Genomic DNA, 23675 nt, shown 5'->3' on the forward strand with positions numbered 1-23675 from the left:
GGAGGACTGGCAGTAGTTGGTCCTACCTGCTGATAGTAGTTTCTTTAAGTTTGAGCTTTGTTTTGATTAGCAGTGAACAGATGTTAACTGGATTGGCTGCTGTTAAAAATTTAGGCTTTGGGTAAAAAATAATACAAAAATGTTAAAAACCCATTGCATTTTATTCGTAAAAATTAGGAAAACAAAAAATATTGCCATTTTGAGGAAATCCAAGTCTACAATCATTAACATTAAAAATCAGGGATGCATTCTAAATCAGGAACTCCCTTTAAGATGAAAGAAAAAAGGCTGCCAAAAGGAATTGAGTATTTGTTACTGTATTATTTAAAGCACTGGTTACCATACTAAATTTCCCCCCCCCTTGCCCCTTTCTCTCTTTGTTCTCTGAGTCAAAACAGAATATAGAACCTGAAGATTGGACCCCAGATCTTTCTAGAATACAGACGTAGAGTTTTATCTCCTGTTTGTATAGAAAGGCTGGGGACTTGCACAACAGACAGTTAACCGACAGCTAGCAGATAGATATATCTTTATCATGCCTTCCAGGGAACTAAGGAGGACACTGGCCTCCTTCCACCTCATCATACAGAAGTATACACCCTTAGAGTCCTCCACATCACTGAGGATATCAAAGGACACTCTTTACTCTCCAGCTGGTTTAGGAAAGACAAACACAAGGGTTCACCATACTCATTTGAAAACCTCATCAAGAGATTCATCTTCTGCTAGAACTAGTCCAATTGCTCTCAAAACAGCTTGTCTGAACTACCCACTGGGATATCCCGGATACAGAGGAGACGTAGGATACCCAAGATATCAGATGCGCCTCATCCTTATATTAGAGACGCTGATCTTTACAGACAGCTCTTTACATATCTGGAGCAGCTAGAAGATCCAGTCAGACTTAGGAATCAAGGAGCAGAAGTTAAACCTGATACTGGAGATGCTGCTGTTAACAGACAGCTCTCCACATATCCATCATAGAAGAACAAGATGATCTTGATACAGGAGATATTGGTCTTAACAGACAACTCTCCACATATCATATCTGTTGTAGAAGCAACCGAGATAACTTTGGGACAGGAGATCTTTACAGAAGAATTGGTCAAGGCCTATGACTACAAAAGCAGAAGCTAAACCTGATATTGGAGACACTGCGCTTTACAGACAACTTAAAAATCATCTTGGGTACCAGTACAATTGTGGGAGGGTACAAACCAAAGACGTAAAAACGTTGGACAGTATAAACATTGGACTAGTACAAATGTCGGACTGGTACAAACGTCGGACAATACAAACATCAGACCAGTAATAACGACTGACTAAGGAAAAAAGTTTAAATTTTAAGATTTTTTTATTTTTAAAAAGTTATTTCTTTTTTTTGAATGGTTATTTAAAATCTACCCAAAAGAACTAAGTTCTTACTAATAACTAAAATATTCTAATACCTTTATTTTAATGCAACCTAATGGAATTAACTTTTGCTCGTTTCAAACTTAAACTGTTTGAAAGTTAAAATATCAAAGGTCTGTGATATTGGGTTGCAAGGATATAGGCATTAAAACATCAGAGTTTGTGACAAGAACTCAACTCCTTTTGAATCTGTTGTTTATATAGTGCTTCCTTCAAACAATGAGACTTTATTCAGTTGTCTTAGATATTTAACACAATGTGAGTGATTTTATATTTGTTTCTTACAGCAATGGTATTTTTTCAAACTTAACCAAAGTCCAATGTTTTTCCTGATAGATGTACCCATTGGACATTTGCACTGGTTCGACGTTTTTACTGGTCCAACGTTTGTCCCAGTCTGACATTTGAACCAGTCCAATGTCTGTGCTTGTCCAATGTTTGTAAGTCTGACATTTGAACTGTCCACCCTTTGTAACATCCAATGTTTGTGGGTCCGACGTTTGTACTAGTACCTCATCTTGGGTAGTAGATACATGGCAAGAAGTCTGTCAAAGCACAGCATTAGGCCTTTTAAAATATTGTCTATCTTCCGGTCATAAGAAAAGATGGAACTTTTATTAAATGAAAAACGTTAAAATGCAAGTCATATATTTCCCTTCCATTCTTTACAAAATTATTTTTGTAATTTGAAATCCAATTGCTACTTCTTCAAGCTGTGCCCATCCATGGTTAGACATAAAAGCAATTTCCCTTGGTATGCCTGTCCTTCTCCAGTTTAGCCATGTGTCTATCAATCTGATTCCTGAAATATTACATCATTCATATAGTACAAACTTGGAAAATAACTTTGAAAAATTACATAATTAAAAAGTGTATCAAATATGAAGACTTTCAAAATTGACCAAAGGGAAACAGGACAACTAAAATTGTTGTTTTAAAATTCTTGAAACTTTTGCTAAAAATGTGCATGAGGCATCCATTGTAAGCAATCTCCACTGATTAAGCGTTTATTTTTGGTCATCTATATGGATTTAGAAGAGAAAGCTGTTACATGTGGTACTTTCCAATTTTCTGGTTAAATTAAGGCACAAAATGGACGTCCTAATGATCTCACTGGCATCAGATTAAAATATTTCTTTTTGATCCATAACAATTATGGCGATCAGATGTATAACTAATAAATCAGTTGCCAATCTCAACTTCAAAGCTATATTCTTGTTCAATCTGGGGAGAGGTTAAAATTAAATGAGCTTAATAAATGATCTCTAAAAGTTTTTCTTTTCCTATGAAAAATTGAACTCAAAATGGCCGGTATTTTTGGTATTTTTATCCCATAAATAGTTATTTCACAACAAAATCCTCAAAAGCTGTAAAAAGGGGAAAGGGAAAAATCACTGAATAAATTTTACCTGGAGCAATAACTCCATGTAGTATGGTCATATCCAACGCTTGGTGTCATAATATATTTTCCTTTACAATTTTCAGCTTCTCCTCTCTCTCCATCATGCTTTCCAGCTCCCATAACATGTCCCAACTCATGAGCCAGTAATATAGGGGCTACTCCATCATACTTACCCCCATCACTCACATATAGATTCATCAGACCAGCAGCATCCCTAATAGTTTGAGCTAAAAAGGTTTTAAAAAATATGTGGAAGTAGGGCTGGGCAACATTCTGTAAATAAATGGCAAGTTTTGAAATGTATTAAAAAAACGGCAAAAACTGAAAATTTTGAAATTGTGAATAAAAAACTTGCTTTTGAAAAAAATTGACACTTTATGAAAAAACAAATGTGTTCCAAACTTAAGATTGAATTTTTTCAGCTATTTTTACATAATAATTCTAAATGGCTTGTTATCTGCTGGCACCATTAAAGTTTTCTAAGATATCTTCTGCTACTGCCATTAATAAAATAGAGATCATTAACAAATGGAGACTTTTAGAAAGAATGGAAAAGGAATGTTGAGTTTTAGCTATAAAACGAACAGCTACTAGAAATTTTTTTTTGAACAATTTATCTAACTGTTGACAAACAAATCTAAATGTGCTCAGTGCTATGTGGGTGGTGGGGTACACCATTAAAAACTAATCTGTATTCTGAAATTATAGACTGGAATCTTTCTTTTTATAAGAAAACTAAGAACTTAATGGAAACTGGAACTGGAATGCTTTTGGGAACATTTTTTGCCTATAATAAACAGATACACCATTGGGAGGCTGCTTTTCAATCAAAAAGCATAATATGGAACTAGCTCAACACTATGAAGAAAAAATACAAGAACTTGTATCAAATAAATGCTGGGGCGGAGTAAAGCGCAACTCCAATAAACTAATTGTGTACACTTTTTTATAAATATCACAAATCCGAAAATTCTTAAAAATAAATTTTCTAGTTGTAAGAATTTGTTTTGAAATAGTGTTGGGGTGACAAAAAGGGTTTCATTTGGTTTTAAATCTAGATATTTATGTAAAATCCGACAATCTACATAATTTTTTATGTGTAATAACATTTGATAAAATGTTACAAGATTTTCATAAGTTATGATGTTACATGTTTGCAGATTGGTTTTTAGAAAAAAAAACTATTTTAATTCAACTAAGAAAATACAGCTATATAAGAACATTTCTGAAATGTGATTTAAAACATTTGGATCATATGAATTTTCTTATCAAATTAAAAGGAAAATCTCAATAGAGTTATTTATTCCTGTTTGTAATCTTTGAGATATACAAAAATATGTAACATAAATTGTACTTAGTACTTAGTACATGGTTACTTGGAAATAAAATTTGAAATTCGAGTTACAATGAAAAGTTGGAGTATTTTTACATGGTGTGTAAGTACTGATTCTTTACCAGTTTTACTTTCTATTAAGTTGAGTCGCATTGTTAGAGACCTACAATTTTGGTGGGTTAAACAATAATATTACTATCTGGTCTTCAACTTGACATGGTTCTTTACGAAGGTTTGGAAATCTTAAATCTAGTAAACAAATATTTACAAAAAAATATAAAAGATTTTCAAACTAAGATGTATAATAAATTTTAAAAAAGGAATTTGTTTGTTTTAGCATTATTTGAAGAATTATTTAAGTTTACAATCACTCAATAAATGAGACCACAAGGTTTTTTTGAGATGTTATTAAAATCATAATATATTTTGGATATTTTAGAATTTTAACTTACAGATGGCAAACCGTATTCGCAAAAGCAACTCCCCTCATACCTTCTAGTAATATTAATTGATTATTCATATTAAATCTTAATAATGTGAACATAAAGTGTAAGTTTCTTAATTTTGTTTTTTCTGCTTGTTAAAGTTAAAGTTAAATGCTATAAAATTTTCAAAGACCCAAAATGATCAATGTAACAAAACATCTAAAAACTGAAAAATATGTTCCAAAAAAAATCATTTAATGAGTTAAAATGTTTGGCATTATAAAGATTTAAAACATGAGCAGTGAGGGTTCTTGTTCACAAATAGTTTAATAAATCTCTTTATATATATGCTGTACCCGAGCTTGTGGACCCAGTCAGTAGGAAATTGATATCATAACTATCACGTCTTCTATCATCCGGGTTGTTTTTTAATCCAGCATATTTCTAAACAAAATATTTCAAACAAGTCACAAAAATTACACATTTTACTTTTTGATGTCAGATTAATCAAACTGATATTATTTTGAAGTTATTTTATTCTTTAATATTTGGATTTAAAAATGCATACCTGGAAACTATAAAGTTGTCTCGATTGGTCATTTGTATAATGTATTGGACTAAAATCACGATCAGAATTGTCCTAATACATATTTTCATTAGTGTTTCCAATGCAAGTGGATTTTACTTGTGTGCAATTGTCAGCCCTGCAATTTTGCACAATTCTGAGCAATTCAAGAACAGTTGCGTGCAATTATGCACAGTTACACAAAATTGCCTGCATTGGAAATCGGATTTGACAGCCGAATTTTATAAATGTGAAGATTTGAAACTAAATCTGTGGACATAAGTTCTTCTTAAACCTTTACCTTCTTTATCCAGACACCGTTTACTTTTAAATCAAAACCTCCTAAATAATGATTTTTTGAAAACAGGTGTGTGTATTTTTCCTGTACGCACGGCCCTCCCCCCGGCCCCCCCCCTATCTTTCGAAAATATTTTCCCCCCATATAAGTTAGATGAGTAGGGCATATGAGTCAGATCTCTTAAAATATCAGTAATCAGTATTCACTACCGTTTGAAAACTTTATCAACACATTAAATGACAGTAAAGCTGTGTTGTTCATATATTCAGTATTAATAGATATGCTTTATGATGCAATTAGAATCAGAGAAGGTTGTAAATATGATTCAGAGTTGGTTGGTGAAGAAATTATTTTGTATGCCTTTATTGCTTCCAATATGTAATGCCATATCTTCATCAAATTTTACAAATAAAAACAAATCTTTTAACTCTGTTTTTAACTGTGGATAGAACTGTTATTAAAACTAACCATTTCTTGACATTGAACTTTTTCTGAAGAAAACTGCCGCATCTGTGAATAGATCTCTAACCATTTTATGTGTAGCACTTTCCACAGTACGATCAGATCCTCTAACTTGTCGCTGAATAAAATAGCTTTTGTAAGACTTCTTTCTCATTCTCTATTGATTAAAATACTACTACTAAAGCGATTTCTAGTAACAAAACCCCAAGTCAATAATGACAACCTTAAAGCAATGTGATGCAGTTTCTCTTAAAATCCCTTTTTTAATAGAACTGTTTTTTTCTCAAAAAAAGTTGCCAATCTTTTTCAAGACTTTTTTTCTCAATCTCTCATATGTAACTCAATGAAAAATAATGTTTTGCTTGTTTTTTCCTTATCTTTTCCTTATCCCTCTTTTTAACCCAATAATATGTACAAAATCAATTTCTAGTTCAAAATCACCCAATATATGAAGGCCCAATTTATGGGCTGTAAAAAGCATTTTTCTTATTGAATTATTTGTTTTGGTAACTGTATTTTCTGTTATATTTTTTTAAAAGCTTTTTTTTGTTAATGATCTTAATATCCTTAACAGCAGTAATGGAAGATATCCTAGAAATCGTCAATGGTGCCAGTCATTTTTTAAAATTATTATCATATTAATCAATATGATAATAGCTGAACCAAATGTGAAGACAACATTAAAAAACATCAAGATATGTAAAAAAGTAAAATAAAGAAAATTCTATTTTTTAACATTGTCCACTGTTCGGCCTAATCTTCAAATAGTTCATTGATGAAGGAGTAACATGGGGTATTAAATTATTTAAATAACCTGCATAGTCTTCCATAAATATTTATCAACATAAACTCCAACTTCTACTGTTCTTCGTCTGTAGGTTCTTCTAGTTCGACTATTATCCACCTTGTCTCTAAATATTATGATATCCAACTTGTCCCTAAATATTATGATATCCACCTTGTCCCTAAATATTAAATAAAAGCAGTTATTTGCAACAGATGCAAGGTTTTTAACTCTTAATGTATCCAGCATGTGCTTAAATATTTATATTTTTGTCTGGCAAGTTAATTCTGTCAGGATTGCACTTCTTTACAAAGTATAAATGGATCTATAAATAAAAAAGGTTATTTAGCTACAAAGAACTTGTTTAACTTCTTACACCTAGAGCTGTGCGTTGTTCCCGGTGAACTATTGTACTTTCATGGAAACAAACGGAATTATCAAAAACAATGCTATCGTTATGAAAAAACGAATGCATAGAACATGTTCTTAGTTAGATTGATACAATATAGTCCAATAAAACCAGATGTATGTGTAGAATTATTATGTAAAGCTTGATCAAACCTTATTCCTTGAATGACTGAGACAGCTTGGCTGAAAACACAGAGAAGAAAAATAAAATTCATTTCTGAAAAAGTCCCAGGTCAGACTTTATGCTTCCTATAGGTTGAATTTACTTTTACTAAAGGGGCAAGGGTGAGTGTGATGCTTCAACATACTATAGAAAGATAGGACTATAGAAAGGCCTTTGTCAAAAGTTGTTAACACAAAAGAACTTTCTTAAGCCAATCTTACAGGAAACTCAGATTCTTAGTTATATGATGTTGCCTTACAATTGAGTCTTTGTCACAAACTCTGATTTTTTAATCCCTATATATTTGCAACCCCATGTTGTAAACCTTTGATATTTCATACAATGTTTTCTGTTAGATTAAATAAGTTTGTAATTTTTAAGGTTTACACTTTCAGATTCTAAAGATAACAAAATTTGAGTTTGTGGCAAAGACTCAATTCCTTTGATTTATGATAAAATTTCAAGTTCAGCAGACCAATTACAATGGACTATTTCTGTTCATTCTAAAAATAAGATTAAAAACAGATAACAAATTTTAAATTTTTCAGAGCACCAGATATTAATGCTGATCTTACAAACTTCAGTAAGAGAATGTAAAAGTTGAATCAATTGATATTATTTAAATATGTTTCTAGTGATGACTTTTACAATAGTACAGCTCAATTAAAATTAATCAATCTAAGTCATAAAAGTGTCAATATGTGATAATTTATAGGGTAAGTTACTTTTTACAATGACAAGAAATCAATTCATGATTTTTAAGTATTCATGAAGGATTGAACAAATTTTAGAGGATTGGATGATGGCTATAGATAGATGCAGGCGCGTAACTAGACATTCAGCTAAGGAGGGGGGGGGGGGGCAAAGTGGATTTTTTTGCCCCCCCACCAATCTTAAATCTTTGTTTTTGGGGGGCTTTTTCAGTTCAGTCAATTTTGTGTATGGGAAATCTTAAATCTTTATTTTGGGGTAAATTTTTTATTAAATGGCATTTAATGTGTTGATAAAGTTTTAAAGCAGGGGTAAATATTTTTACAGACTACCACCCCCCTCTGATAGTTTTACAGATCTGGGGGGGAGGGGGAATTAAAAATGTGGACCTGAAAAGGCAAGTTTTTTGATTGCCCTACTCGCCTAACTCATATGCCCTACTCATCTAACTTATATGGGGGGAAAATATTTTCAACAGATAAGGGGGGGGGAGGTGGGGAAAAAATACACACACCTATTTTAAAAAATAATTATTTAGGAGGTTTTGATTTAAAAGTAAACGGTGTCTGGATAAAGAAGGTAAAGTTTTAAGAAGAACTTATGTTTACAGATTTAGTTTTAAATCTTCACATATATAAAGTTAGGCTTTCAAATCCGAATTCCAATGCAGGCAATTGCGTAAAACTGTGCTTAATTGCACGCAACTGTTCTTGAATTGCTCAGAATTGTGCAAAATTGCAGGGCTGACAATTGCACACAAGTAAAATCCACTTTCATTGGAAACACTAATGAAAATATGTATTAGGACAATTCTGATCGTAATTTTAGTCCAATACATTATACAATACATTATTAGTCCTAATATTAAAGAATAAAATAATTTCAAAATAATATCAGTTTGATAATCTGACAACAAAAAGTGAAAGGTTTATTTTTTGTGACTTATTTGAAATGTTTTTTTTAGACATATGCTGAATTAAAAAATAATCCGGATGATAGAAGACCTGATAGTTATAATATCAATTTCCTTCTGACTGGGTCCACAAGCTCCAGTCCAGTACAGCATATTTATAAAGAGCACATTTATTAAACTATTATGAACAAGAACCCTCACTACAGATTTTTTATAATGCCAAACATTTTAATTCATTAAATGATTTTTTAGGAACATATTTTTCAGTTTTAAGATGTTTTGTTACGTTGATCATTTTGGGTCTTTGAAAATTTTATAGCTTTTAACTTTAACTTTAACAAGCAGAAAAAAACAAAATTAAGAATCTTACACTTTATGTTCACATTATTTAGATTTATTATGAATAATCAATTAATTTAATTAGGAGGTATGAGGGGAGTTGCTTTTGCGAATACGGTTTGCCATCTGTAAGTTAAAATTCTAAAATATCCAAATTATATTATCATTTTAAAAACATCTCAAAAAACCTTGTGGTCTCATTTATTGAGTGATTGTAAACTTAAATAATTCTTCAAATAATGTTAAAACAAACAAAATCCCTTTTTTTCAAATTATTTATACATCTGTGTTTGAAAAATCTTTTAGATTTTTTTTGTAAATATTTGTTTATTAGATTTAAGGTTTCCAAACCTTCCTAAAGAGCCATGTCAAGTAGAAGACATTGTAGGTCTGTAACAATAAGACTCATCTCAATAGAAAGTAAAACTTGAAAAGAATCAGTACTTGCACACCATGTAAAAATACTCCAACTTCTTATTGTAACTCGGATTTCAAAGTTGATTTCTAAGTATCCATGTACCAAGGAGATATTGAATAGAAGGAGGGGGCGATAGGGTTTCAGTACACTTTTCTGTGACGTTTTTGGATTGCTGAAGAAATAGTTTTTGCGGAACAACAATAATAAAGATTGTAAACAATAACACAAATGAAAAACAGACATTTGGCATATCTGGCATATTTACAAGGGGGGGGGGATAACCTTGAATTTGATTGAAAATGTCGCTGTAATAAGGTCCTTTTCGTATAAAACTAAAATCCTTAACTTTTTCAATCTTTTTTAACAAGATAATACTACTTTCACAGTTTACTAACTCTTGTTTATTTACATAAGATCGGCTGCCTTTGCTAGTGTTGTTACGCAAAAACTAGTTCTTCAGCAGTCCAAAAACGTCACAGCAAAGTGTACAGAAACCCTATTGGCCCTCCTCATATTTATTATCTCCTTGCCATGTACTAATTCCTTCCAAGGGGTTTTAAATTCCACTGGAGGGATTCAGATATCCTTCCTGGGGGATAATTCCAGTGGAGGGATTCAGATGTCCTTCCTGGGGGTTTATAATTCCACTGAAGGGATTCCGATATTTTTCCAGGGGGTTTATATTTCCACTGGAGGGATTTAGATATCCTATCTAGGGGTTTATAAATCCACTGGAGGGATTCAGAAATGTTTTCAGGGGGGTTTATAAATCCACTGGAGGGATTAAGAAATTCTTCCTATGGGTTTATAATTCCACTGGAGAGGTTCATATACCGTTCCAGGGGTTTACAATTCCACTGGAGGGATTCAGATATCCTTCCCAGGGTTTTAAAACTCCACTGGAGGGATTCAGATATATTTCCAGGGGGTTTATAATTCCACTGGAGGGAATCAGATATCCTTTCTAGAATCCCTCCAGTGAAGTTATAAACCCCCTAGGAAGGATTACTGAATCCCTCCAGTGGAATTAAAACCCCCAGGAAGGATATCTGAGTCCCTCCAGTGGAATTATAAACCCCCAGGAAGGATAACTGAATCCCTCCAGTGGAATTATAACCCCCCAGGAAGGACATCTGAATCCCTCCAGTGGAATTATAAACTCCTTGGAAGGATAACTGAATCCCTTCAGTGGAATTATAACCCCCCAGGAAGGACATCTGAATCCCTCCAGTGGAATTTTAAACTCCTAGGAAGGATAACCTAATCCCTCCAGTGGAATTATAACCCCCCTGAAAGATATCTGAATCCCTCCAGTGGAATTATAAACCCCTAGGAAAGATATCTGAATCCCTCCAGTGGAATTAAAAACCCCTTGGAAGGATAACTGAATCCCTCCAGTGGAATTATAAACCCCTAGGAAGGATATTGGAATCCCTCCAGTGGAATTATAACCCCCAAGGAAGGACATCTGAATCCCTCCAGTGGAATTATAAACCCCCAGTAAGGATATCTAAATCCCTCCAGTGGAATTATAAACCCCTTGTAAGGATATCTGAATCCCTCCAGTGGAATTATAAGTGAAATGTAAATCACCCTGCGTAAAGTTTTGAATTATAAAAAGCATTTTTTCAAACCCCTCCAGTGAAAAAGAATTCCCTCCGTTGGTCTCCAGTGGAGTCAAAATCTTAATACGAACTTCTGTGACTCCAATTTTGATGTAGATTCAGTAGCAATGAGAATTCTGGAAATCATTTTTCTATATTGATGAATTAAAACCCTTGAAACTAATCATTTAATCAAGGCTAAAGTTACGATGTGTTTCTCTCTTAGTTGTACCTACTGATCTAACCCTCTCTTAGTTGCAGGCCCACTGATCTAACTGTTATCTATTAAAACATCAGATGAAACAAATGGAAAATTTAAAGAAAATGATTGTTATCTTGTTCAATGAGCAGTGAACTAAAAGTAGATAAGAAGAACATGAAATAAATATGTGATTCTTTTTCATAATTTCAATGTTTATAAAAGTTACTTTTGTAATTAAAAGTAAAATTTGTGCCTAAAATTTGTATTAAAGATTGGATCATTTCACTTTTTTCAGAACAATACAAAACCACATTTTAGGGTTTAAATGATTATATCAAAATTTAAACTTTGGTTTTTAAAAAGGAACGGTTTAAAAAACGATCGTTTCATTTTTCGTCATCGTTTTCACAGTCGTTTTTTAAAAAATGAAAACAATCTATTCCTACTTTTAGAGCAACAATTAAAAGTTAAAATCATTTACATTTACATTTACACTTACATTTACATTTACAGTTTTGTTTTCTTTTTCCATATTTTTCGAATTCTCAGTAGCTTTCTTTGTTTAAATTCTTATTTAGTTATTTGCAGAATTTTTATTTTCTAATTTTTAATCACAACTACTTCTAAAGGCTTACACATAAAAACAGTTTCCATAAGTGTTCATGTTACTCTCACGTCTGTCATATGCATCATCTATCTGCTTCCTAAAATATGAAATAATTTTAACTTTTTGTATTTCTATGTTCACTATAAGTCATATACCACAATGTTCCCTTTTTGCCATTCCCCTAGGTAGAGGCCCAAACCTTCCACCTTTTTCCAATTTAGGAAAACCCTTCTGTTTCATATAATCATCATCATCATCATCATAATCATAATCATATCACATCTATAGAAATTCTTCTCAGAGTTTAGAGAGAGGTTTCATGATAGTATAAATATTGTCTCAAGGTAAACCCCTTCTGTTTCATATAATCATCATCATCATAATCATGTCACATCTATAGAAAACCTTCTCAGAGTTCAGCGAGAGGGTTCATGATATTATAAAAATTGTCTAAAGGTAAACCCCTTCTGTTTCATATAATCATCATCATCATCATAATCATGTCACATCTATAGAAAACCTTCTCAGAGTTCAGCGAGAGGGTTCATGATAATATAAATATTGTCTAAAGGTAAACCCCTTCTGTTTCATATAATCATCATCATCATCATCATAATCATAATCATGTCACATCTATAGAAAACCTTCTCAGAGTTCAGAGAGAGGGTTCATGATAATATAAATATTGTCTAAATGTAAACCCCTTCTGTTTCATATAATCATCATCATCATCATCATAATCATGTCACATCTATAGAAATTCTTCTCATAGTTCAGCAAGAGGTTTCATGATAGTAAAATTATTGTCTAAAGGTAAACCCCTTCTGTTTCATATAATCCTCATCATCATCATCATAATCATGTCACATCTATAGAAACTAGAAATTCAAGGCGCTTCGCGCCCTTCTTTCTAGGCTTTTAGGGCGCTTCCCACCCATCTTCTAAATTAATTGTGAACATGTTCTCTTTGTGTACGTCGTAAAACAAAACAAAAATAATTCGTGGATTTTCACAAAAAATTTCGTGGATTTTCAAAATTTTCAAAAATTTAATGATAATCGAATTTTGATAGAGACAAATATTTGAAATTTTGATCATTTATTAACCTTCCCTGTGGTAACGTGATGTCCCACAAAAAATTTGGGCTTGATCGATTCAGCCGTTTTGACGTTTATTGGATACAAACAAACAGACAGACAAGCCAAATTTATATATAGAAATTCTTCTCAGAGTTCAGAGAGAGGTTTCATGATAGTATAGATATTGTATAAAGGTTTCCTCAGAAGCGGGTATTAATTATACTAAATATATGGTATTAGCTCTGATTCCCAGGAAGTTTTGACTAATAATAATTGTGAAAAAATAGCACATTGGTTAGAAATGCCTTTATTAAGCATTTTTTATATTTTTTTGTTGCTGTCTTCCTTAAGTTTAAATTGTCTATGCTCCTACTCTTCTCTCTTCTAGCCATCAAACATTTGGTTTGTTAACAGTATTTTCCATTTTTTAAAAGTTACCATTCATTAACGATCTCAATTTCATTAATGGTGTTAGCAGAAAATTGTAAGTTATGCATTGAAAAAATCTTTAGATATAAAAAAACAGCTGTGATACTATCAAAAGTCAAAGTTACATAAGGTGAGGGGGTCTATAACATGTTTAATTATTAATTTGAATGTAACTTTTTAATTTCTTATTGTTTTTGCTACTGAAACTTACCTCGAGCAGGCACTCCATTTTGTAAAATCTTCTTGAACCGAGGGTTTCATTATAGTTTTGCCCTGGCATTTTCTAGCAGATCCCTCTCCATCATGATCAGTAACTCCCATAATATGTCCAAGCTCATGAGCAAGCAATACATGACCATTGTAATGCTTTCCATTCTTCAAACTAAGTCCCATCAATCCAGGAGCATGCCTTACCAGTTTTAAATTAGATTTAGACAAGGAAGGACATTTCATTATTTCCATGAATAAAGGTTTGATATTGATTTCATTTCATCTAAACAAATGAAATACATAAACAACAACTTTGAGAAAAGCATGACTAAAACAAGAAATTAAAGAATAGGAAACAATTACTGGTAATTGCTTTGTTTTTCAGAGCCTGCGATTCAGAGCCGTAATTCCCCAAACCCGACTTTGAGACCCAATCTTCGACCCAAGTCTGATGACAGCTTGTGTCACATGATTGACAGCTGCAAGATCTTCAGCTCAACTTAAGGAGTTAGGCCCAATGAAAATAAAACCGACTTTGGTTGGTTTTAATGGAGAATAAGGCTCAATATTGAGTCTTGTTGCCAATTCCTACCATGAAAATCCGCCAATTAGAATATTAAACCGGTTTTTTGAACTCAACTCTATGGAAATTAAGATGCAATTTGAATCCGAAAGCTCAAGTCGTAAATAAGGCTCAACAACAGCTTAGACCCGAGCTGTAGTTTCCCGAGTTTTTTAAATCCCAGGCTCAGGAAAGTGAAAATAATGCATTCCTACTTACTTGTAGCAAACTGTATCACCAAATGAAATCCCAGAATTCTCAGAACTATCTAGAAATAAAGGTTTAATTAAACAAGACAATTATAATCTTAGTTGAATAGGTTTAATTTTGAAATTGATTTTTAAGGGGCTCTTTTGTTTAATCTCCTGTTTGGGTACAAAATCCCTCTTTAGGTCTTTACCTCTTTTTCTATTTCCAATCAGAAGGAAGCTGATATCGTAACTATCCTCTCTTTTGTCATCAAGGTTGTTTCTTGAGTTAGCATATTTCTGGGAAGTATTGTTTTATTTAAAATGCAGATGTTAATTCTAATGCTACGATTACCAATGCATTCAAAGGAAAAACAATTCTTGAGAATGACAAGATTATCAGTTTCCTGGGAGAGCATACACATGACAGTGATCTTTTGAAGAAAAGAGTACGTGAAATAGAAAAACAAGTAGTTAAAGAAAGCCGTGGAAATAAAGCAATAAGTCCACGAACTGTTCTTGGAAACATCTACAACATCAGGTTGCAAAGATATAGGGATTAAACTGTATGATCTTGTAGAATTCATAGTTTGAAATTGTTTAATACAATGGTCCATTCAAAATCTACCAAGTCTGACGTTTTTTCTTATAAATGTACCCGTCCGACGTTTGTACTGGTTCGACGTTTGTACTAGTCCGACGTTTGTACTGGTCCGACAATTGTACTGGTCCGACGTTTGTACTGGTCTGACGCTTGTGCGTCCGACGTTTGTACTGTCTGACGTTTGTGGCGTCCGACGTTTGTACTGGTACCATTATTTTCACATAACTCTAGAAGTAATGGTTTGAGGCTATTAAAATGTTCTGACTTTTCCGAAATACCCATTGCCCTCCCTTTAGGTTTAAAATCGGGCTATTATAATAACTGCATGAGCCCTCAGACACACTGCCTGAATGTTTACTTTTTCCTGTAACAAGCTAAATCTTTGTTTTGACCCACTTTCATGTGTGAAATTTTGAAATTTTTTAGAGTTTTGGAAAGCCTATGACAAAAGGAAACGGATTACACAAGTTTTGCAAAGAATTCTTTTTCAAATTATTTGCATAACCCGTCATAAGAGATTTTCACATTTTTAGTTTTTTCCTAATTACACATCAGGTTATTTAAAATTATGCAAACATTTTTGATTATTTTAAATGGCATGGTCAAGGGCTTTTCAAAATTGTATATTTTATCATATTTTATCATTTTTTGGAAAATTTTTTGCAAACATTTTTACTTTACTAGCCTTATACAGCGCTTCGCGCCCATCTTCTAAATTAATTGTGAACATGTTCTCTTTGTGTACATCGTAAAAAAAAAAAAAAAAAAAATAATTCGCGGATTTTTCAAAATTTTCAAAAATTTAATGAAGATCAAATTTTGATGGAGACAAATATTTGAAATTTTGATCATTCATAAACCTTCCCTGTGGTCAAGTGATGTCCCACAAAAAATTTGGACCCGATCAGTTCAGCCGTTTTGACGTTTATTGGATACAAACAAACAGACAAACAAACAGACAGACAAGCCAAATTTATATATAGATAAATGGATTTTGTAAAAAAATTAAATTTTTGCAAATTTGCCCATTTTTTTGCAGATTCTACATGTAGGGCATAAGAGCTTTCGAATGATGTATCATATGTAGGATTTCCAGCAAAAAAATGTTTTGCAAAAAAGTGCAAAAATTTTCGCGAAAATATGCATCTTGTATTCTAAAAGTTTAGTCTTTTTTCGCAAAATTTTGCATTATTTTTTCACAAAATTTTTGCAAAACTTTTGCTTTCCTTATTTCCTGAAAATTTCGCATTTTTTCGGGAAATGGATTTTGTGATAATTTTTGCATATTTTGCAAACGAAATGCAAGAAAATGCGAAATTTTGATGAAATGATTTTCCTTTTTTGCTGGAAACCCTAATCATAAGTCATATTTGAACATCAAACATGGGATTCAGAGCCCCCCCTCCCCCCCCCAGCATATCCTAGTTTTTGAGTAGCAATATAAGATTGGCAATATTTTGTGAATCAACATCATTTTTAACGAATAAACAAAACTTTATTTAAGAAAGAAAACATATGAAATAGATGGAAAATGAAAGATATTTTTGAGAATGAAAAAAAATCATTTTTTTTAATGGTTGTAATAAACTAACTAAATGGGTCATGACATGAAAAAAGCCTTTTGTGCCCATTTCTAAGTAGCAGTAGTAGGGTCCAAACATATTATTAATCATATTACTCTCTTAGTAAGTAAGAGTAATTAGTTGTATTACCTTCATTATCATAATTCCGTTTACTTTAAGATCAAAACCTCCTAATAGATAAGAAAAGAGTATTTAAAAATTAATTCAGAAATTTGAAATCATTAAACACATATTTTAAATATTTGTGGAAAACTAACCATTTCTTGAAATTGAAGGGTCTTTAAATAGAACTGCAGCATCCTTGAATAGATCTTTTACCATCTTTTCTGTTTCTCTTTGGACATTAGATCCTTTTACTTGTTGCTAAAAAATAAAGCTTTTAAAATATTTTGAAAAATATTTTTTTCCTTTAAATCTTTTCTTTTTGTTAAAGGTTTTGTTAAAAAGACAAAACTAGAAGAACAAAGGCCAAATTTAAAGAATTTGAGAATTAAAATTTTTTTTAATATATTTTTTTTAAATTGTTAAATTTAAAAAAAAAAATTAATATGTTCATTTGATGTCAAGGGTAACCCCTCAATTTTCAAAACCCAACTATTTTTGCGTTTTGACTAGTTCAAATTTTTGTCAATTTACTGTTTATTTCATAATTCTTTAATAAAAGATGGTTCTACTTACTTTCATAGTATTCCACACATACTTATCTAGATAGACTCCAACTTCTACTGTTCTCCTTTTGTAGTTGTTAACTCCTCTGTTATCAACTTTCTTTTCAACTTCAATACTGATTTAAATACTAGAGTTATTTTTTTATTTTAATTCCGGAGGCCAATATTTTCAGTTTATCGTCCAAATTTAAACATTTAGAAGGAATTGGAGTAGAAAGAAAGATACACAAATGAAACTGGATGTTTTAAAATTTGTGTTACATTATAATCAAACAAACTGACATCAACCATATCTATTATTCACCTAAATCCTTGTTTGATAGTTATAGCTTGGTTGAAAACACAGAAAAGAATAAGAAAATTCATTTCTGAAATATTTAGTGGCAACAATTGAAAATTTGTATGAACTACTAGAATTCAGCACTGTTTTTATAAAAAGAAACCCTACTTTTTCTAGTTTTGTCACATAAAAAGATAAATTGTCTCAGAGAAATCAGCTTTTTAACGCAAAATTATTACTGGTTTTTTTAATAAATGTAAAAAGTTACAGTTTATGTTATTATCTCCAAATTGTTAAAAGAATGAATATAAGCATTGCTTTAATCTGCATATCAATGCTGATTTAGATCTGCACTAAAACAAGAATTAAAACACATTCATAATTTTAATATAAAAATTAAATAAATTTATTTATGATAGATTTTTACAACTGCACTGATCAAATAAAAAATCTTTTCCAAGATAAAAAATTGTCAAAAATCAGTAACATCATTTTTTTATTTTTTTATTGCAAAAAGGTGTAGTCCATCAGAAAAGAATTTTTTAAGAATTCACAAATAATTTGTGTAGTACTATTGGAGTTTTATTTTAGGTAGGGCTGTGGTTGAAGAAAAAGATTTCAGCTAGTAACTATACAAAAAATCTTTCTATTTTTCTCAAGAAAAAATTTGCAAAAATCGTTATTTTTATATTTAAATTCTTGGCCTGATCCTGCGGAGCACAACTCTGACATTTGAGAGTTTCAGGAACGCTTGCTTTAAAATTGCAATGTCTAAGCAGGTGTAACACATCTTGATCTTGCTCACTGCCGGATTGAACGAGAAGAACTGAGCACAGGTGCTCATCTCATGTTAATGGTGTTTCAAAGGACATGAAAACTTCAGATTAGCAGGATACCACTTGGTATTGTGATATGAGGTTTCAAAGGCACCAGTAACTTGTTCATCATCAGATTTATCTTCATTTCTCTCTACTACTTTATGAACAGATTTAGGTTTGATTCTTGGAGATTTAGGAGATCTGGGTTTCATCTTTAAAGAGTTTCTCAGGATTTCTCAAACCATCACTCTTATTTCTCTTTCTGATACAAACTTCAACACTTTCCTGTACACCCAATTCTGATTAAATTCCCGTTGTAGGTGAATTATTTAATGCAAAAAACTTAAAACTACTGAATTGCAAAAAATGATGAAAAGAGCAAAAACTTGTGCTGTTCCTACTGTGAATCTAAAATTAAATGTTTTGTAATGTCTTTTAAACTAATCATATTTATAGAATTTAAAGAATTAATATTTTCTCAAAACTTTTGATAGATGATTTAGATAGATTAAAAGTTTCTCCTATGATAAATAAGAAATGTTGTTATGTAAATGTAAACAAATAATTAAAAAGCCAGATTTTAAACAAAAAATATAGAAACAAGAATTTTGTTAACTTCCACAGAATTGCTAAGTATCATGTGCAATCAGAGCAGTAAATTTAGTTGTGGGAATTTCCTTGCATTCAAAAAATAGAAATTATGAAAAGGATCCAGTTTTCCTTTAACCCCAGATCTTCCTAATCATTCTTCAAAATAGAAACCCCTCGACCTCTGACAAGGTGGTAAAAAAACATTTATTCTAGCACTCAAATTGGTAAACAGTTTCAGCAGAGCTCTCTTGTTGGATACTCAACTTCTCAATGGCTTGATCTTGTAGGCACATTATTTTAGAGGGTCAATAAACACTAGGATTTTCAATTTCTTAATATTTTTATAATCACCCATGAGTGTCCACAAAAAAAATGTCAGCCCATTTCGTTCAGCTGGTTTGCCCAAGGGAACATATATACTAAATTCTTGTTTTATTTTATAGAAATATCATTAGAATTGACAAAGGTCAACCCCCACAAAATTAAATTTTCAAAAAAATGTGAAACTAACATCTTCTTTATATACTCTATAGAGCTTGGTCCATCCTTAACCAAACATTTATTAAAGCTATTGGTAATCTTTTTTATTATTCTTTTAAGAAGCAGTGGTTTATTATGCAATTTAAATTTCCAGACTATTTATTTCTAATTCTTAATCACAACTACTTCTAAAGGCTTAAACATAAAAGCAGTTTCCATAAGTGTTCTTGTTACTCTCACGTCTGTCATATGCATCATCTATCTGCTTCCTGAAATATGAAATCAATTTAACTGCTTGTATTTCTATGATCATATCCCACAATGTTGCCCATTTATTGTTCCCCAAAAAGGCCCACACATAGGCCTTTTTTTTCAATTCATGAACACCCTTCTGTTTCATTATCCAGTATTACCAACTGAAAAATATAGTACCCATTTTTTCAATTTGTAACACAACCTTACATTTCATATCAGAATCATCATCCTCATCATGTTATACAATTAAAAACGATGGTTTGTGAGAAGAGAAATTTATTGCAGACACAATTTGTTCTCATTAAATGAGAATATGATTATATTTTTCTAGAATTATTTGTAATGTAGAAAAGTCAAAAGAGTAGATGTCAAAATGTAGTTTAAAGGATCATAGTAAAAATATATGTATCAATCCCTAAACAGGCCTTAGAGCAAAAGGTAAGAAATGCAATTCATGTATATAGCCCATTTTAAGGGCAGGCTCACTAAAATAATAGGCCACTAACTGTTTAGGGCTTTAGTAAGGTTTTTAAAAAGGTTAAACAATTAAAAAGTAAAAACTTTGCTGCTAAAATAAAAATATGTTACATATATTTTCAAATGCAGTTTTCAAGGTATTTTTAAAAATACATTAAAATTACAAAAAATCTTTTAAACTACCCTACTAAGTGATACCGTCTTTCTAGCATGTTTTGAGTTAACATGACCCAAGTTTAATTCATGTATAATTTAGTTTAGTGCTATTCTTCTAGATCTTACCTTGAGCATTCACTCCATTTTGTATTAGGAGGTCCAGTAATGGGTGTCATTATAGTATTCCCCCGGCATTTTCCAGCAGATTTCTCTCCATCATGATCATAAACTCCCATAACATGTCCAAGCTCATGAGCAAGCACTATATGAGCATCACTGCCTTTAGGCTTTCCATTCTTCAGATGAAGTTTCATCATTCCAACAGCATTCCTTTGTATACTAAGGTTTGAAACACATATATAAAGGGTTGTTCTAGAGTCTAGATGTCTCGGAATGGACTATTATTCATCAGATCTGTGATTAAACTGTTCCCAGGTTTTTTTTAGCTCCATTGTCGAAATATGCACATTTTTTAAATGCAGAGAAGGGAAATCCCTGCAAGCTCAATAAGCAATATATTTGGGGGGTTTAACTTTTCATAAACCTAACAGACATCTTAGACATGATCCATTTAAGGAGATTGATGTTCATCAGGCAATGGTCTAGATGTGGAAATCATTGTAATGGAGAGTATTGGCAAATGGAGCTAGGGCTGGGCAAAGTTTCATTAATGGAAAAGAGGTTTTTGAAAATTAACTGAACTGACCGTTAACAAACAGCAAATACCATTAATTTTTAAATCATTAACGGAACAGATTTGCCATTGTTGAAATAAAAATTAACTGTTAAAAACTTTAACAAAAAGCTAAAACTGGTTAATTTTGTTATTTCATTTTTTTCTGCTTAAAATTTTATTAAACTTGTAAATAAAAAATTTTGCATGTTTTGATCGTTTTAAATGTTGTCTTCTGTGTTAAGAAGCTTAACTAAATCTTATTATTTCAATTATATCTTCATTGGGTTGATCTCTCCTAAATTTTTTTAAAGTCTTAATTAAAATGATTTGATAATGATCTAAATATAAATAAAACTTACACTTTACCTTTACCAGTACTTTTACCTATTTTGTATCTTTACCAGTGAAATGAATTAAATGATTTAGTGGAAAACATTTTATTTTTATAAGCATTGACTTGTTAAAATAAAAATGTAGAGAATATAGAGAAGACGGGGAATTTGAGCACTTAAAGTATTTGAAAAATTTTTAAACCTGGATTTTTGTTTTGATGGTGAAAATTACAAGTAACAAAATTGGAAATAAATTAAGTTCACACTCACAAAGCTTTATCTTGAGCAACATGCAATGCAATTAAAGTAAAGCTTACACCGAGTCTTGTTCTTTTTGTTCTTTGTTCTTTTTAAAAATATTGAAAAACCTTCCCACATTTCAAAACTTTAAAATATATTTTCTTATTTGCTCTTTTTCAATCAAGCCTCAAAGGGGAATAATTAGGCTTAAAATAAGAAAAGTAAATGTTCAATAGAAAAAGTTTTAAAATTTGTAAAACCTCAAATTTTTGTGAAAGTTAGAAAATGAACCAAGTTCATTTTCATCACTTGTAAGTAGTGTCATTCAGTCAAACAGGTGGTAAACTAGCTAAACATTTAAGAATTTTGGTTTAGTAAATAACATATAAAGAAAGCTAATGAATTGGTCAACTTTAGAAATAGAATTTAGATTAAAAAAATTTGGGTTTCTCCAGCAGTGGAAGTATCTGGGTTCTCCTCAGGAAAGGAAAAATATAGTTGATTTTAAAATCTAGATACTACTCAATCAACAGAAAAGGTTAAATACAGTTAGATTGCTAGTGCTGTTTACGCCGTTAATACTACAGAACACTGATAACAATTTCTTAAACCGTTAATGGCTGGAGCTGCTGAAGTTTTTAAAAATTTTCAATGAATGTTGTTAATAAAATTAAGAATGTTAACTAAAGGTAATTTAAAAAAACCCAGAAAATGCAGATAACAGAACAAATGTTTCAACTTACCTATGAATTTAATGGAATTCTTTTTTAATTGTTCGAACTAACCCTAGATGGAGCAGGATAAAAACATACCTAAGCTGTATTACATTTTTCCTAAACCTCCTGGGGGAAAATACCAAATTGCTTGCTCAAACATAGAAATTTTGACTATATAAATTCTCAAATTTTGGACTTATCCTTTTTACTCTTTTTGAGACGAGTTTACAGATGACATTTTATCGCTTTGAAAAAAAGTAATTGGGATATATGTGTGTAAACTCATCAAAACCTACTTGTATGCAGCTGCAATATCCTGTGCATGCTAAGTTAAGATCATTGTGTATGTAGCACATGCAAATGCAGCTGAATACAAGATGCAATTCCTGTTTTTACTTACAAGAAGCAAACACTATCAATATGAGAATAACCAGCATATCCACCTCCTTCTAGAATAAAGGTTGAATTTAATACACATTTTATTTCACATTTTTTCGGATTTCTTTCTCATACTAGATAATTCAAATAAATTAAAACTATTTTTAATTATAAACTTATTTAATTAGATGTTTTTTTTGCTCTGCTTAAGGAAAATTTAAGAAACTGAAGCAAAACAACAAGTCTATCAATCCATGAGCTCTACAGTATCTTTAGACTAGTAAACAATATTTTGGCATCAGCTTATGGTTTCATTATGAATTTTGGAAAATTTTGAAAAAAAGAAAATGACAATCATGCGACTCTCACCAAAACAAAAAGTTCATTGTGAAAACAGGTAAGAGTTCAAAACATTTCTTGTAGGAAGTGTGTTATTTTAATATTATTTCTTCGTTTGTTTACTGTTTAAATATAGTCTTTTTTATATTTTTAGTTTGCAACAAACACCATTTAAACCAATAGTTTTATTATCCTTGACCTTAAAAACTAAATTCTTCATTAGGTTGTTACCTTCATTTCCAGACATAAGGAAACTTATGTCATAACTATCCGTTTTTTTGTCATCAGGGTTGTTTCTTGATTCAGCATATTTCTGAGAAGAAATTAAAAACAAATTTCAGATGTTAATTTTTAAATCTATCTAAAATATGTCTAAAATTATGCGGAGTCTTGGAAGAACTTTTCATTGACAAGTAAACCAGGATAAAAATTAAGTACAAAAAAAATCTTTAACACAATTTACTTTTAGCATATTCCCGCATAGAACAAGCGACGCTGTTTTAGAGTCTGAAAACGACCCGCACGACCCCAAAAACGGGCGCCGGCCCGACTCTATTTTAGTACTAA

General features: G+C 31.4%; 2 protein-coding genes across 5 annotated transcripts; both read right to left on the reverse strand.

The window, feature by feature from the left end:
- Nucleotides 1-2044: 2044 nt before the first annotated feature.
- Nucleotides 2045-7589, reverse strand: LOC111699451 (snake venom metalloproteinase leucurolysin-A). 2 transcript variants are annotated; one of them, XM_023470129.1, is made up of 9 exons: nt 7244-7589; nt 6713-6809; nt 5905-6016; nt 5440-5480; nt 5142-5213; nt 4930-5017; nt 4601-4640; nt 2823-3029; nt 2045-2215 (listed from the first exon to the last, which is right to left on the reverse strand). In XM_023470129.1, exons 1-9 carry the CDS (start codon nt 7303-7305, stop codon nt 2143-2145), a joined length of 792 nt encoding a protein of 263 aa, XP_023325897.1. In that variant the 5' UTR covers nt 7306-7589; the 3' UTR covers nt 2045-2142. The 2 variants fall into 2 exon arrangements, with proteins under 2 accessions (XP_023325897.1, XP_023325896.1); XM_023470128.1 differs by having other exon boundaries at nt 4601-4643; nt 7244-7579.
- Nucleotides 7590-16705: 9116 nt separating this feature from the next.
- On the reverse strand, nt 16706-23421 carry LOC111699452 (A disintegrin and metalloproteinase with thrombospondin motifs adt-1; the record flags this gene model as incomplete). 3 transcript variants are annotated; one of them, XM_023470132.1, is given in 5 exon segments in its annotated part: nt 16706-16872; nt 16960-17065; nt 17381-17486; nt 22792-22840; nt 23340-23421. In XM_023470132.1, coding segments are annotated over 5 exon segments (414 nt in total), but the record flags the coding sequence as incomplete, so codon positions are not given.
- Nucleotides 23422-23675: the final 254 nt, after the last annotated feature.

This window comes from Eurytemora carolleeae, unplaced genomic scaffold (genome assembly GCF_000591075.1).
Source record: "Eurytemora carolleeae unplaced genomic scaffold, Eaff_2.0 scaffold350, whole genome shotgun sequence".
Lineage (NCBI taxonomy): Eukaryota > Metazoa > Arthropoda > Copepoda > Calanoida > Temoridae > Eurytemora > Eurytemora carolleeae.